This window comes from Neopelma chrysocephalum, unplaced genomic scaffold (genome assembly GCF_003984885.1).
Source record: "Neopelma chrysocephalum unplaced genomic scaffold, ASM398488v2 Primary Assembly neopelma1_182, whole genome shotgun sequence".
Classification (NCBI taxonomy): Eukaryota; Metazoa; Chordata; class Aves; order Passeriformes; family Pipridae; genus Neopelma; species Neopelma chrysocephalum.
Window position 1 is genome coordinate 820,889 of NW_020897844.1, and position 15,528 is coordinate 836,416.

Genomic DNA, 15,528 nt, shown 5'->3' on the forward strand with positions numbered 1-15,528 from the left:
TTCACTGGGATGGGGCAGGAGGGATTTCACTGGGATGGGGCAGGAGGGATTTCACTGGGATGGGGCAGGAGGGATTCACTGGGATGGGGCAGGAGGGATTTCACTAGGATAGGGCAGGAGGGATTCACTGGGATGGGGCAGGAGGGATTTCACTGGGATGGGGAAGGAGGGATGTCACTAGGATCTGGGATGGCGTAGGAGGGATTTCACTGGGATGGGGAAGGAGGGATTTCACTGGGATGGACCAGGAGGGATTCACTGGGATGGGGAAGGAGGGATGTCACTGGGATGGGGAAGGAGGGATGTCACTAGGATGGGACAGGAGGGATTCACTGGGATGGGGCAGGAGGGATTCACTGGGATAGGGCAGGAGGGATTCACTGGGATGGAGCAGGAGGGATGTCACTAGGACAGGGCAGGAGGGGTTCACTGGGATGGGGCAGAAGGGATTTCACTGGGACGCTGCAGGAGCCAATGTGAGAAGGGGGAGGTGTTGGTGTTGCTGCTGCGGTTGGAGAGCCCTTTGCCTTCCCCCTTCCCCGCCCTGTCCGCCCCCAGGATCGATATTGCTGCTGGCACATTGCTGAGGTGCAGGGACCAACCTGTCACTCTTTTGGGCAGTTTAAAATCTGCCCCATGCCCACGTGGAGCCGGGTATTTCGGGGAGTGGCAGGAGCTCTGGGCACGGGTGCCACCAGAGCAACCTGTCACCCTCTGGGCAATGCTGTGTTTAAAGTTTGCCCCATCCCCACATGGAGCCAGGTATTTTGGGGAGTGCCAAGAGCTCTGGGCACAGGTGCCACCCCAAAGCTGGTGCTAAGCCAGGCAGGTGGGTTCAGCCTTTAGCTCAGTGCCCTGCGTGGGACAAGCTGGGGGTGTTGGTGGCAGAGATGTGATGGGACACGTCCTGGGGCACATCCCCAAGCAGCTGCTGGCCTTTGGGACAGCCACAGCCTGTGACAGCATCCGGGTGCCTCCAGGCAGGAGCTGACGGGCCGTTGTTTGTGGTTCTGCCCAGAGACCTGACGACATCGTTTCACAGTTTCCTCTTTCCGTTTTATGTTGCGTTTCCTGTGGTGGAAAACGCTGCCGGGGACAGCGCTGGGCAGGGACAGCGGGGACACGGGGCAAAGGGGAGAGCCCTGCCAGCATCCCCCGGCTCCCGGGGCTGCGGTGCCCCCCGGCCAAGCGGGCACATGGCTGTGGTTTGCTCTGCCCAGGGAGCCCTAAAACTGCCGAGGTGCTTGTGCCCGGGAGGGAGGAAGAGCCGAGGGTGACACCCGTGTCCCCAGCGCTGTCACTGCCGGCGGTTGGAACCGCAGAGCCGCCCAGTCCGGGCTGTGCCACCTCCTGACCCCGAGCCCTGCGGGCACTTTGGGGCACTTTAGTCCCCCCACACAGACTGTCTGGCCTCTGACCTCCAGGACTGGTGCCAGCCTGTGTCTCCCAGAGTCCCCATGACCACTGTCACTGACAGAGCCAGCCTTTGCCTGGGACACCGGGGCAAACCACCCCCAGCACATTGCTGGACTCCTGCCCTTTCCCTCCCCTCCTTTCCCTGGATTTGAACCCGAGCCAAGGCCAGTCACTGTGTTTAGTGTCTGCACAAGGTGGCACTGACCACCCTGCCCTGGGTGACCCTCTGACCACCTCGGGTCGGGGCAGTGGGAAGAGGCAGCTGATCCCTGGCAGGGCTGTGGGTACCACTCTGCACCCCTGGGAATTCACCTCTTCCCTCTCCTGCTACTCCAAGGGCTCTGCAGGGGGGCACAAATACCAGCAGTGGGAGCTTCACTCCGACACCTGAGTGATGCTGCAGGGAGGAGGGGACCCTTTAAGGAGCTGGCAGGGCAGGAATGGTGCTCAGCCCTGGGCAGGATGAAGCCCAGCTGGTGCCAGGGTATGAAAGGGGCGAGGAGGCAACACCCAGGGTTTGGGGCTGGGAAAGGGGGCAGAGCAGGGCCCTGGTGGGGGCTGTGGCTGCTCGGGGAGCCGGTGGCTGAGCACCCCCTTGGGCATGGGGGTGAGCAGGGGCTCTGCAGGCTGTGACTGCTCTGTTTTGCTGTTCCAGGGGGCAACATCTGCACCACCCGTGGGGTGAACTCCTGCAAGCAGTGCCTGGCTGTGAGCCCCCTCTGTGCCTGGTGCTCTGCCGAGGTAAGAGCTGGGGGGGGCTGAGCTGGGGGGCTGAGCTGGGCTGAAGCTCATCCCCGAGCAGGACTGGGGGTGTGTAGGAAGGGACGAGCCTTTGGGCTGTGGGATTAGTCCCAAGCTCCATCTCCACCTGCTCCCACCATGTCTAAACACATCCCCTGGCTCAGACCTGCACATCACTCCTGCCCTGCTCCCAAAATCTGCCCCTTAAGCGTGTGCTGGTGGGATTTACATCGAGCTGGCTGGGAAATGGTGCTGCTTCCACTGGGAAATCACTTTGCCTTTCAAATAACGTGCATGTAAAAAGCTCAGTTTACTTTTGGTTTGCTTCCTGAAAACCTGTTGTAAAGCTCTGGCTGAAGGAGCTTAATTGCTGGAAGGGCTGGAAAGGGAAGGAGGATTGGAGGGAGGAATTGAAAATGGTGATTAGAAGTTATGGGGTTGGGTTTAAAAGCCTTTTTTCATTGCAAGTAAGGGGGGAAGAGGACAAAGTGCCTTGTTTTGGTTGCTGGGCTAAGGAGGATGTGAGTGCTGAGCTGTGGCTCTCAAATCACTCACTTTGGGTAGGTGAGAGCCTGGGAGATCTGCCACACTCCCCTCCAAAAATGCTGCCCTGGGGGTTAATCCATTAGGTAAGAGGAGGGAGTTTCCCAAGGAGGTGGAAGAGCAGCCCCAGGGCAGAGCCAAGGGAGTTGAGGCTGGGATGGGGAGAGGTGATGAAACCTTCAGGGCATCCAGCCCGGGGTGGATCCCCCTCTGGCAAGGCTTTCCTTGCTTTCTACTTCCTCCAGCTGAGGCTGTGCCCGTGGTGTCCAGGAGAAGACCTGGGAAAAAGTGATCCAAGCTGGAAAATGCTGTTGGATCATGCCTGTGTGGTCGATGCCTTGGGGTCAGTGTGTGTCTGGAGGGGGTGGCTGTGCTCGCTGTGCCCATCAGATAGGGCTGGACCTCGGGTGTGGTGTGAATAAAGATGTTTGTGCCCCTCTTATCTCCCGCGGGGAGTGTCTGAAATGTGCCGGGTGATAAAGGGCCTGGCTTCCCTCTGGATCCCCTGTCCCAGGGGGAATGCTGGCTGGGCCGGGCTGGGCTGGGCTGGGCTCCCTCCTTCCCGGCTGCTGACTGGGCAGGGCTGGTGTCTTAACGCTGCAGCGGGGGCTGTGATGGAGCTTTTTTTTTTCCTCCAGATCAGCAAAGGTTTCCAAAAAAGGAAATATTTCCAGTGCTGCTGCGAGCTGTGCTCGTGGACAGACGTGACAGCAGCGAGGGAGCCGTCCCACTGCCAGAGCCGGCCCCCGGAGAGCCGGGAGTGCAGCTCAGCTCAGCAACTCTGCCCCAACATCTGGACCACATTGTCCTAATTTAGCAAATGAGGGTTTTTGCTGCGGGTTTGTTTAATTTCCCTGGGGTGGGGGAGGTCTCTGATACTGCACAGCCCCCCTTTTTTTTAAAGGGACAGTGCCCTTAGTTGTGCTCCTGCTCCCGCTGCAGCCCTTTCCCACTCACTGGGGTGATGAGTTATTGCTGCTCCATCCTGGGCTGGGATGGGAGAAGGGTTTCATTGTGGTTTCTTGTGATCACCGACCCCCCCTGAGCACTGATGCAGAGGGGAGTTGAGTTTTATTTATTTTTTGGAAACCTTGACCACTCTTCCCAACAAATAGATGCTCTCATCCACTCACTTTTGCTTTTGGAAAAAGCCAGCCAAGCTGTAACACTGACACATGGCTCTAAAACCCCTTTGGAGATTATTGTGACAGATCTTCCAGCACCTCACCCTCCCAAAATGTCACCCATTCTGGTTCCCTTGGAGGAAAGGTGGAGGCAAGTCTGGACCAGGGGTGGATTTCAGAGAAGCTGCTGGAAGATTTTAACTTAGTTTGGGGAGGTATCTGTGCTCTGAGCCCTCCCAGGAGCTCTCCTGCAGAGAAGCTGATGCTGCATGTGGTTGTGTCAGAGCTGAGAATGGAGATGCCTTGGGGATGTGGGAGTTTCCACAGCCTCCCACCCTGGGAAGGCAGGGATGGAGCTGGCTCTGGCAGTGCCCTGCCTGCCCCTGCCCTCACTTAACGGCTCTGGAGGCAGGAATTGGGATAAAATCACCAGGTTTCCCATCCTGAGTTAAAACCTCCCTCCCTGCAGCGGGACAGAGGGCAGGTGGAGCATCTCTGGGAAGGGCTGTGGGAAGGCTGGGATGGAGGGCTGGGAACACATCTCCTCACATTTCTGCCCTAAGAAGCTGATGGAGAAGGGGGATTTATCACAGAGGAAGTCCCTGCACTCTGTGTTTGTCACCAGCAGGCCTTGGCTGCTCCAGGTTGTTCCCACCTGGAGCTGTGCCCAAAGTGCTGAGTCAGCAAGGTGGCAGAGACTGGGGTCAAAAATAGACTGGGAGCTGCCAGGGCCCCATAGCCAAATACCCCTTGGATGGCACAGGAGTGTTTTCCTTCACCTTTTGCAGTAGTTTTGTTGCTGGGGAGGCTCCTGTGAGTCCTGAGTCAACCTCAGTATTTAGAGCTCCAAGGAAAGGGGAAGGATGCAGTCCTGGGGTTAAACAGCTTCTCCGTGGGAATCTCACAGCAGGAATGGTGCTGCTAAAATCCCACAAGGTGCCACGTGGCCTTTGAGGTCCTGGGAGCTCCCCGAGATCTCCAGGTATCCCCCAGTCCCATGGATAAACCCCACCTGCCCAGCCCGCTTTTCACCCATGTATTTTTCCAGCAATTTCCCTTCCTGGGACAGGAATGTACGTGATGATTGATGGGATCTGGAGTGAACCAGCCACCTCTTCCCACAGCTGGGAGCCCTGTGGAGTGAGCCTGTGGGGTGGGTGGGTGCAAGGGAGCTAATTTGGAGGGATGACTCGTCCTCCTCCCCGTCAGCAGCGCTCCGGTGGGATCGGGAGGCTGCGGGGGAGGAACACGCCTGCTGATGTATTCCTTGGCTGTCCCTGTTTCCAGAGGGCCGTGGGCCAGCCAGGGCCTCCTGACACCATTGCGTTCTTCTCCTTGTTTGCAAATTCATCCCTGGGTTCAATCAACCTGAACCCAGGGCAGACGATATCCTGGATGGGAACCTCTCCAGCACTGGGAGACTCAAAACTGGGATCCTGCATCCCTGGACCAGCCCCACCCAAACTTGTGCCACCTCCCTTTGCTGCAGGGAAAGGCTGTGCTGGTCCTCTGCTGTAGGACTCCGATGTAGAAAGACTTTGGTTGTGGGAGGCAGATGGAAAATCCCTTTGGAGAGGAGGGTGGACGCTGCCTGAGCGGGAACATGTCACAGCAGATCCCGGCAGTGATGGGGGGGAGAAATTCCTCCCATATTTGTCTCCATGAGAAACTGAAGGGACATGAACCCTTCTGAATGTGTGGTGATAAGGGCAGGGAGCTGGGAGCTTTCTAGGAAAGGAGGGACAGGGCTGGAGCCCGCAGTGACTCCACACTTTGTGCTTCCTGCCCCTGATGGGCCCTTGACGGCTTCTCCCACACCCCGGTGCCTGGTCACTCTTTCACTCCTTTTTTGGTGCTCCTTTCCCGGTCAGCTCCATCCGGCAGGAAGCTGGGGAGCTGGAGATAAGCCTGATCCACTCCTGGGCAGGAACTGAGCACTGCTCCCTGCACTGGACTCACCCACAGTGGGCCCATTCCTTGCTCACGGCAGGATTCCTGAGGGCACGTGTGGAGAAAATGGGGGGAAAAGGTGATTTGTCTTTTGCCAAAGTAACAACTAATTTAAAAAGTCCCAGCCTGCCCCTGTTCACATCCCACCACACCCTCCTCCAGCCATCCCACAGAGACAGGCTTTCCTTTCAGCTCTGCCAGAACCCAAACGTGAGGCTCCAGCTGCCAGGAGCCGGGAGGGGGTTGGAAGGGGTGTGTTATCCATCTCTCCTTGGCAGGGGTGTGTTATCCATCGCTCCTTGGCAGGGGTGTGTTATCCATCACTCCTTGGCAGAGGTTGCCAAGCTCCTGCTTTGGGTCCTGGCAGCATGTGCTGATTCCAAATCCCCTCTGTCTGCCACCTCCCTCGAGCGCAGACCGTGCACCCCAAAACCCCTCCGGTCCTGGTCTGGCATGAGGTGTGATAAAGCTCTCCAGGGAAAAGGGGGGTGGTTTTCCTTCTCCCAGCTGAGGGGGGAGCTGGCTCCTGACCGTGTCCCTCTCCCCCAGGTCTGGGCACAGTCGTCCCCTCGCTGTGACCTCCGTGCCAACCTGCTGCACAACGGCTGCGGGCAGGAGCACATCGAGTCCCCCAGCAGCAGTGTCACCATCCTGGAGGACAGACCCCTCAGCAACAAGGGCTCAGGGGGGGCCACCACCACCCAGATGAGCCCCCAGAGAATTCGGCTGAACCTGCGGCCGGGTAAGAGCCCCCAGGCTGCTGTGGGAAGGGGGGGATGCAGTGGGAATAACCCAAAGGGCTCAGGCAGTGACAGAGCCACGGCTCTGCCTCGCTGGCCAAGGGGGTCTTGTGGGGGCAAGGCCAGGCTGAGGCCACACTGGACCCTCCAGAACATCCCTGGTGGGCAGCCTGCAAGCTGCTTGCTGCGTTCAGTCTCTTGCCTCAATCCTGATGTGCCCAAGGGGCAGGACTGGATGTGACTTCAACAAAAAGCCATTTGGATCCGAGGCACTGCCGCTGCGCTCGGAATTCCTGGGTGGAAGTCGGCTCGTGTCTAACGAGCAGCTGGCAGGGCTGGGCTGCCAAGAGGTCCTGTAATTTCCCTGGCTCCCTTCAGCCAGGCAGGCTGGAGCCAATTAACTGTTCTGGTCCTCTGCCAGCATCCAGGAGTTTCAAGGATGCCAGGCAGGAGGCAAAGCTAACGGGTGTCACTCACCCGAACTCACAAAACCGGTTCGGGGAACGTGGAGTGAGCGGTGCCATCGCCTGCTCTGCCCCAGACATCCCCTCACAGGTGACTCTGCCAGTCTCAGCAGGAGCAGTTTTGGTTCCTTGTGCTCATTAAAGCCCTGGGGTTGAATGTCAGTGGCTGATAGCACGTGGCACATCCCTGGGCCTGGCCAGGAGGGGTCCTGACCCATCTGAAGGACAGAAATGTCCCCATGCAGTGGGGATGTGGAGCTGCTCAGTGGCCCTTGTTCTATTGAGGTCTAAAGGTATTTGGCAGGAGGGGGGTGAGTGTGTTGCTCAGGAGAGTAAATCCCTGTAAATCCCTGTTTCTTGGGAGAAAACCCAGCTTGATACCATCTCTGCCCAACCAAGAGGGTTTGGAGTGAGTCATCAGCCTTGACTCCTGAACCAAGATCAGGTCATGAAGGATACAAGCAGGACAAGTCACAGCTCATGTCCCTCAAGCTGAGAGCGCTCATGGCTTCAGCTCAACAAGGGCAAACAGCTGCTATCTGAGCAGAAAGATGGGACCCCTGGCTCTGTTTGGGGTCCCAGCACAGCTGGAGGGAGGATGGAGGTCTTTGGGCTCTCATAGATTTTGAAACTTTCTCCATCCTGAAAGAACGTGACGTGTGGGTTTAGATGGAAATGTGAAAACAGCAACAATTTAAGCTCAATTAAAGCTTCTTTTCCTCAATGTTTGAGGTGTTCAGACAAGGCTGCAGCTGTGCCCTGGCTTATGTTTCAAAGAAGCCGTTTCAAGGACCAGAAGAAAGAACCTTTGTCTCTTAAAAAGGTCAACTCAAGGCATTTTCAGCTTTTTTTTTTCTTTTTTTAAGTGCCAAAGTCATCAAAACTGGCCTGATCCCCAGAAGGATCTGTCTGAGGAAGGTTTTGTTTCAATGGAAAATGTTGCACCAAAAATTCCCCAGTAGGAGCTGGGAGGAGCCAAGGGGAGAGGGATGGGGGAGGCCTCGGGAGATGCTCAGAGACCCTGGGAGCTCAGAGAAGTCCAAAGCAACCCTGCAGTCCCCTTGTGGTCCCTGCCAGACCTGCTGTGCTGAGGGGTCAGCCCTGGGCAGGAGGATCTGCTCACATCCTGGTACTGAGAGGTTTGGAGAACAGGAGCCATGGAATGCAGACACACCTGTCATAGATAGATCCTAAAATGGTTTTGGTTGGAAAAGACCTTAAAGCCCATCTCGTTCCACCCCCTGCCACGGGCAGGGACACCTTCCACTGGCCCAGGTTGCTCCAAGCCCCATCCAGCCTGGCCTTGGACACTTCCAAGGGTGCACAGAACATCTCCTGTGCAAGCACCTGACTAAGGGCTTTGCCCCTCTGTGTCTGTTTAAGGGTGATGTTCTCCTCCCAGCAGCTTTTAACCATCCCCTGGGTTCCTCCTGACCCTGCAGGGTGACTTTCTCCCTAATCCTGTGGTGAGCTCCCCCTGCTCCTCCCAGGAGAGGAGCTCTCACTCCGCTGCCCTGTCACATTCCAGATGACTCCCAAGTCTTCCGTGTGCAAGTGCGTCAGGTGGAAGACTACCCTGTGGACATCTACTACCTGATGGACCTGTCCAACTCCATGAAGGACGACCTGAGGAACATCCAGAACCTGGGCACGAAGCTGGCCAGCGAGATGCGCAAGCTCACCAGCAACCTCCGCATCGGCTTCGGGGCCTTCGTGGACAAGCCCATCTCCCCCTACATGTACATCTCTCCTCCAGAGGCCGTGGAGAACCCTTGCTATGAGTGAGTCCCGGGTTGAGGGAGTCCCATGAGGGCCAGAAGTTGATGGGGCATCACTGGAATGTGGCTGGAAATCCATCCCAGCAGATTCCAGCAGGGAGATGGGTGCCTGATTCCGGGCAGGGTTCAGACCTTGCTGCACAGTGTGTTGTGCTGGCACAGGGAGGAGGAGCAGGTCTAAACTAGAACTGTCATTGCCACCAGGAAGTCCTTAAGGGAACAATTTTACACCAGTTTTTCATGAGAAATCATAGAATCATAGAATCAGCTGGGTTGGAAGGGACCTCCAACATCATCAAGTCCAACCCTTGATCCAACCCCGCTGTGGTTCCCAGCCCATGGCACTGATGCCACATCCAGTCTCTTCTTAAACACCTCCAGGGATGGAGAATCCACCACTTCCCTGGGCAGCCCATTCCAATGGCTGATCACCCTCTCTGGAAAGAAATTCTTTCTAATCTCCAACCTAAACCTCCCCTGGCACAGCTGAAGACCCCGAGCCCTCTTGTCTTGCTGAGAGTTGCCTGGGAAAAGAGACCAATCCCCACCTGGCTACAACCTCCTGTTGAGGCTTGAAGCAAATGACTCCTAAAAATCCCAGCAGGTCTGAGGCTGGGAGCTGCCCTGAGCCCAGGGCACCTCTAGAACACGGGGCTGATTTTTTAGAAGGTCCTTCACCAGCCTCTGGATGTGCCCTCTCCAGCACATCCTGGACAGGACCGTGGGACAGGGGATGGCTGCAGGGCAGGGATGGGAGCTGGCACAGCCCTGTGACTGTTGTCCCCCCCCAGGATCGGTGAGACCTGCCTGCCCATGTTCGGGTACAAGCACGTGCTGTCACTCACGGACGAGGTGACGCGTTTCAACGAGGAGGTGCGGAAGCAAAGCGTGTCCCGGAACCGCGACGCGCCCGAGGGCGGCTTCGATGCCATCATCCAGGCCACTGTGTGTGAGGTGAGGGGCAAGAAGGCCTGGCTGGGGCTGGGGCAGGGCCACCAGTGTGGGCAGAGACCACCCAATCCCACCAGGACAGGATCATGAGCCTTGTGGAGCTGCTGTGCCACTCGGCTCTGGAGAGGGTGAACGTTCAACCAGGACATTTCCAGCCCAGTTGCCAAGGCAAGGGAAGAGCAGGACCTTCAGTGGTCCTGGCAGGAGAGAGGAGCAGAGGAGGTGTTTGGGAATGGATGATGATCCCATGTCAGCCCTGCAGTGACCAGCCCAAAAGGGACAACAGCTCCTGTGCCTGCACCTTGATTTTGCTGGAGGGGTTGTATCACCTCAGTCATTAAACACCTTGATTAACACTGGCAAATTAATCACAGAATCACAAAATATGCTACTTGGGAGGGACCCACAAGGATCATCCAGTCCAACTCCTGACCCTGCACAGATTCCCCTACAATCCCACCCTGTCCCTCAGAGCGTTGTCCAAACCCTCCTGGAGCTCTGGCAGCCTTGGGGCTGTGCCCACTGCCCTGGGGAGCCTGGGCAGTGCCAACCACCCTCTGGGGGAAGAACCTTTTCATGACATCCAACCTAAACCTCCCTGACACAGCTCCAACCACTCCCTGGGTGCTGTCCCTGGTCCCCTCAGAGCAGAGCTCAGTCCTTGCCCAGGCAGTTGGAACTGCAGTGAGGTCTCCCCTCAGTCTCCTCTTCTCCAGCTGAACCAAGTGCCCTCAGTGTCCTCACGTGGCTTCAAATCAAGGCCCTTCCCCATCTTCGTTGCCCTCCTTTGGACACTCTAATAGCTTGATATCTTCTTTATTAAAACCCATCTTTCACCTGTACAAGCAGCCCCTGCTCCCCTGCCAGCCCCCACATGCCCACAGCACTTCCCTGGGGGAGCAATTCCCTCCATTCCTTCTGCAGCTGGTTGGTCCTTATGGCCAAGTCACACCCCGGGGTGGCACAAAGGCAGAAGTGGGGCGCTGGCACAGGGTGCTGCCACATGACTGGGAGCTCCTTTCACCACAGGAGAAGATTGGCTGGAGGAATGATGCTTCCCACCTGCTCGTCTTCACCACGGACGCCAAGACCCACATCGCCCTGGACGGGCGGCTGGCCGGCATCGTGCAGCCCAACGATGCCCAGTGCCACATTGGCAAGGATAACTTCTACTCTGCCAGCACCACACTGGTAAATCCTGGCCCCAGGCGTGGGGTTGTGGAGCCCAGAGCTCCTGTTGGGTCCCCATGGGATGGGAAAGGTGGTCCAGCCAGGGTTGGAGAGCCGGGTGGTGGAGGTACATGTCCCTAAGGGATAACCTCTCCTCTTTCCCAGGACTATCCCTCTCTGGGCCTGATGACTGAGAAACTCTCCCAGAAGAACATCAACTTGATCTTTGCTGTGACAGATACAGTTGTTGGCCTCTACCAGGTATCAACTGCTGTGCAGACACCTTTTGGGGGGCTGGAGGGTCCCCAGGAGCCAGCCATGGGTGGCTGGAGATAGCTTGGTGGTCTCCTGTCCTACCAAAGCTCCCTGGGAAGCTCCTGTGTTCCTGGGTGGGGTTTGGCCCAGCCATGGCACAGTCACCCATCACAAACAGACCTCATTTATGGTATTTCTCCAGAACTACAGTGAGCTCATCCCAGGCACAACCGTGGGCACCTTGTCCAGAGACTCCAGCAACGTCCTGCAGCTCATCGTGGACTCCTATGGGGTAAGTGTGTGATGTGTTGGCACAAGAGCTCTCTGCCTCCCAAAATAGCCCCTGCTTCACACTGCAAACAGCCCTCATGGATTTGGCAGCCCCGAGCACCCTCCCTGGACCAGCTGTGAGCATCTGTCTCCACCCATGTGTGCAGGGAAGGGAGATCACTGGGTTCACTGCCTGCCCCTTCCCGTCCTCAAAGGCATTTGAGGGAATGATGTAGGGAATGATGTAGCCGAGCCTTGAGAGAGACTTGGAGCACTTAGCTCCTGTCCTGTGGTGCTGGGGGGGACCCTCCCTGGGACCGAGCCCTCCCCAGTGCTGTGTCCTCATCACTGCTCTCTCCTTGCCTAGAAAATCCGCTCCAAGGTGGAGCTGGAGGTGCGGGACCTCCCCGAAGAGCTGTCCCTGGCCTTCAACGCCACCTGCCTCAACGACGAGGTCATCCCTGGCCTCAAGTCCTGCGTGGGGCTCAAGATCGGGGACACGGTGAGGATCCTCTGCATGGGCTTGGTCTTCCTCCCCCTCCACAAAGCAGCGCTGCCAGATTGTCTGATGCTCTGCACCAGCACTGCCTGCTTGTCCCACCACCTCCCCGGTGACACGGGCCCTGGAATCTCAGCAGTGGAGAGAGGGGGTCCAGTGGGGTGGGTGCAAGGAGGAAAATGTTTTGAGCCTGCTGGATGCCAACCCTGGGGTCCTGTAGCTCAGCCCAGGCTGCTGCCCGCTGTGCATGGGATCCTGGAATTGTTCAGGTTGTAAAAGACCTCTAAGATTGAGTCCAGCCACTAACCCAGCACTGCCAGGTCCACTGAACCATGTCCCTGAGCACCACAACTACACATTTCTTGCACACTTCCAGGGACAGTGACTCCACCATTTCCCTGGGCAGCCTGTTCCGATGCTTGACCACCCTTTCAGTGAACAACAAACAACTTTTTCCTAATATCCAATCTAAAAATTCACCTGGTTACTGTGGCAGAGCAGGTGCCCTGGCCCAAAACATGCTGGGACAGCTTTGATAAGCCCAAAGAGACCTGGCAGGCCCTATTTCCGAGCTCCTTAAGCTTGGACATGGATTGAAGCAGGTACCCCACCACCTGTATTGTGCCTGTCAGTACCGTGCTGGGACAGCTTTGATAAGCCCAAAGTAACCTGGCGGGTCCCAATTCTGAGCTCCTCAAGCTTGGGCATGGCGTGGAGCAGATGTCCCACCACCTGTATTGTCCCTGTCACCGGTGGCACTGACACCCAGCCACACCCCTCTGCCCCCCAGGTGAGCTTCAGCATCGAGGCCAAGGTGCGGGGCTGCCCCCAGGAGCGGCACAAATCCTTCACCATCAAACCCGTGGGCTTCAAGGACAGCCTGAGCGTGGAGGTGAACTTCGACTGCGACTGCTCCTGCGAGAGCCGCGCCGAGCCCCGCAGCCCGTCCTGCAGCCGCGGCAACGGCACCCTGGAGTGCGGGGTGTGCCGCTGCAACGCCGGGCGCCTGGGCTCGCACTGCGAGTGCTCGGAGGAGGAGTACAACCCCTCGCAGCAGGACAACTGCAGCCCCCGGCCGGGCCAGCCGCTGTGCAGCCAGCGCGGGGAGTGCATCTGCGGGCAGTGCGTGTGCCACAGCAGCGACTTCGGCAAGGTCAGCGGCAAGTACTGCGAGTGCGACGACTTCTCCTGCGTCCGCTTCAAGGGCCAGATGTGCTCGGGTGAGTGCCGGCACCGCCGGGCTGGGAGGGGCCCGCTGCCGCGGGGTTTAATAAATGTTAGACAAAGTTTATTAAAAAAGTCCCGCCGTCGAGTCACGAGGCGCGGAAAGGACTCCCTGGCTTTCCAAACCCCTTCTCGGGAGAGGAGTCTGGATCCAGCTGCACCCAATCTTAGCTCGGATTATGGCAACGGTTTAAATTCAAGGAATTGCAGAGGTGTCACTGAACCGCTTTTGTCCCCCAGGTTTTAATGACTGGCAAAATGAGAATATTTATATAAAATGAATCATTTATTATTACAAATGATCAGACAAAAGATCTTAATCAGAATTATTTACTACACAGTATAAGCGCTAAAACTACTAGTAGTGTGCTACAAGATAGGATAGTGCACTGCATTGAAACAATTACATTGAAGCTGTCAAAAAGGAAATTATTATTAAGCAGAGATTTGATGCAACTCACCCGGACCAACACTCGTGGGGAGATGCCCCTGAGCTCAGTTGGTTACAGCATGGTGTTAATAACACCAAGGTTGGGGGTTCAATCTCCACACTGGCCATTCACATAAGAGTTGAACTTGATGATCCTCGTGGGTCCCTTCCAACTCAGAATAATCACTGTCTCTGGTTCCTGCTCCCCAGTGTCCCCAAACTGAGTTTCTGGGACCCCACCTGCCCCTCAGGCCAAATTCATGGCTCAAAGCCGCCTCTGTGCTGCTGGGATTGATCCTTTATCTTCACAGCCTGCTGATAAAGGAGGTGGAAACGCTGGATTTTCCCCTCCCAGAGCAGTCAGTGCCCGCAGGGAGCCTGTTCCTGTTTGCACAAGGGCTGCCAGGTCCGGATGGGTGAAGGGCCATGATGAAGAGCTGCCCCCAGCCAGGGCGGGCTGTTAATTAACCTGAACTGTCTGACCCCGTTGGCATCAGTCTGGTCCCATTGAGCCACTTCTCCCCGGGCTGCCCGTCTCTTTCCATGCCCTGTCACCCAGCGTGGCACCGTTTTCCTGTGACTCAGCCCTGGTTCCTCATTAACGGGGTTACACATTTATTTCTCATGCCGGTGCCTCCAAGGCTGTGGCAGGGACGGTGCCCGGCCTGATCCCCCGCTGGGAGCAGCATTCCCGGACAGTGCCGGGCCAAGAGCGGGGTTTTGGGATGGTGCCCAGCCGATCCCCTGCCGGGAGCAGCGTTCCCAACGTTCCCCACTGTGCCCAGGGCTTGGACGGGTCGGCGCGTGCCGGCTCCGGGGTGTTTCCACCACTTACCATGTCTGGTCTTTGAGCTGGAATCAAACCACAAATCCAAACAGCTCCGGGGTTTGGCAGGATCTGAGCACGTCTGTCTGTCTGTCTGTGTGATTAAACCAGGCTCGGTGAGCGTGCAGAGCTCAGCGGGCTTTTCCCAGCAGTCAGCTTCCCCTGCCTGGTCCAGGGCTGGGAAAGGAGTGGGATTTGGGGGGTTTGACCAGATGTCCCGACTCAATCTGAAATTCAAAGCCACAGCCAAGGCTTGACTCGCTCAGAGACAGATCTGACTGAGCATCTCCAGCTGCTGCTACCAACCTGGCAGAGCTGGGGCAGTTCAGCCTGGAATCACAGAATCACAGAATATGCTGAGTTGGAAGGGAACCACAAGGATCATCCAGTCCAACTCCTGGCTCTGCACAGGACCATCCCTAAGAGTCATACCTTGGGCCTGAGAGGATCATCTAAACGCTCCTTGAGCTCTGTCAGCCTTGGTGCTGTGCCCACTGCCCTGGGGAGCCTGTTCAGTGCCAACCACCCTCTGGGGGAAGAACCTTTTTCTAAAATCCAACCTCCCCTGACACAGCTTCAGGCCATTGCCTCGGGTCCTGTCCCTGGTCCCCCTAGAGCAGAGCTCAGTGCCTGCCTCTCCGCTCCCCCTCCCAGGGAAGTTGGAACTGCAGTGAGGTCTCCCCTCAGTCTCCTCCAGCTGAACAGACCAAGTGCCCTCAGCTGCTCCTCATGCAGCTTCCCCTCTTCATTGCCCACCTTTGTTCTTGTTTGGGTGGGATGAGAGCAGCGTTGGGAACACAGCAAAGGTTGGGGTTTGGTGTGAGCTGCTGCGTGTCCCACCCCGAGCACAGTGCAATGGGATTGTCCCCGGTGGCTGGTCCGCCTTGGGACAGGGGCATCCATATGGGCGATTGCTAATGGGGACACTGAGGGTCCTGATGCTCTTTGGGTTGTCCCCAGGCCACGGGAAGTGCAGCTGTGGGGACTGTGTGTGCGACCCGGACTGGACGGGCGACTACTGCAACTGCACGACGCGCACGGACACCTGCATGTCCGGCAACGGGCTGGTGTGCTCCGGGCACGGCTCCTGCGTGTGCGGCCGCTGCGAGTGCACCCAGCCCGGCTCCTACGGGGACACCTGCGAGAG

The 15,528-nt window shown here is 57.4% G+C and overlaps 1 protein-coding gene across 1 annotated transcript in view; it reads left to right on the forward strand.

The window, feature by feature from the left end:
• ITGB3 (integrin subunit beta 3) overlaps positions 1-15,528 on the forward strand; it is a 23,888-nt gene that overhangs the window by 4,103 nt on the left and 4,257 nt on the right. Inside the window, exons 2-11 of the mRNA XM_027702311.1 lie at positions 2,072-2,157; positions 6,324-6,516; positions 8,507-8,759; positions 9,548-9,710; positions 10,737-10,898; positions 11,043-11,138; positions 11,335-11,424; positions 11,770-11,904; positions 12,692-13,121; positions 15,342-15,528. The exon at positions 15,342-15,528 is cut by the window's right edge and continues 27 nt beyond it. Of these exons, the coding sequence (XP_027558112.1) occupies positions 2,072-2,157; positions 6,324-6,516; positions 8,507-8,759; positions 9,548-9,710; positions 10,737-10,898; positions 11,043-11,138; positions 11,335-11,424; positions 11,770-11,904; positions 12,692-13,121; positions 15,342-15,528 (1,795 nt within the window). The remainder of the gene's footprint in view (positions 1-2,071; positions 2,158-6,323; positions 6,517-8,506; positions 8,760-9,547; positions 9,711-10,736; positions 10,899-11,042; positions 11,139-11,334; positions 11,425-11,769; positions 11,905-12,691; positions 13,122-15,341) is intronic.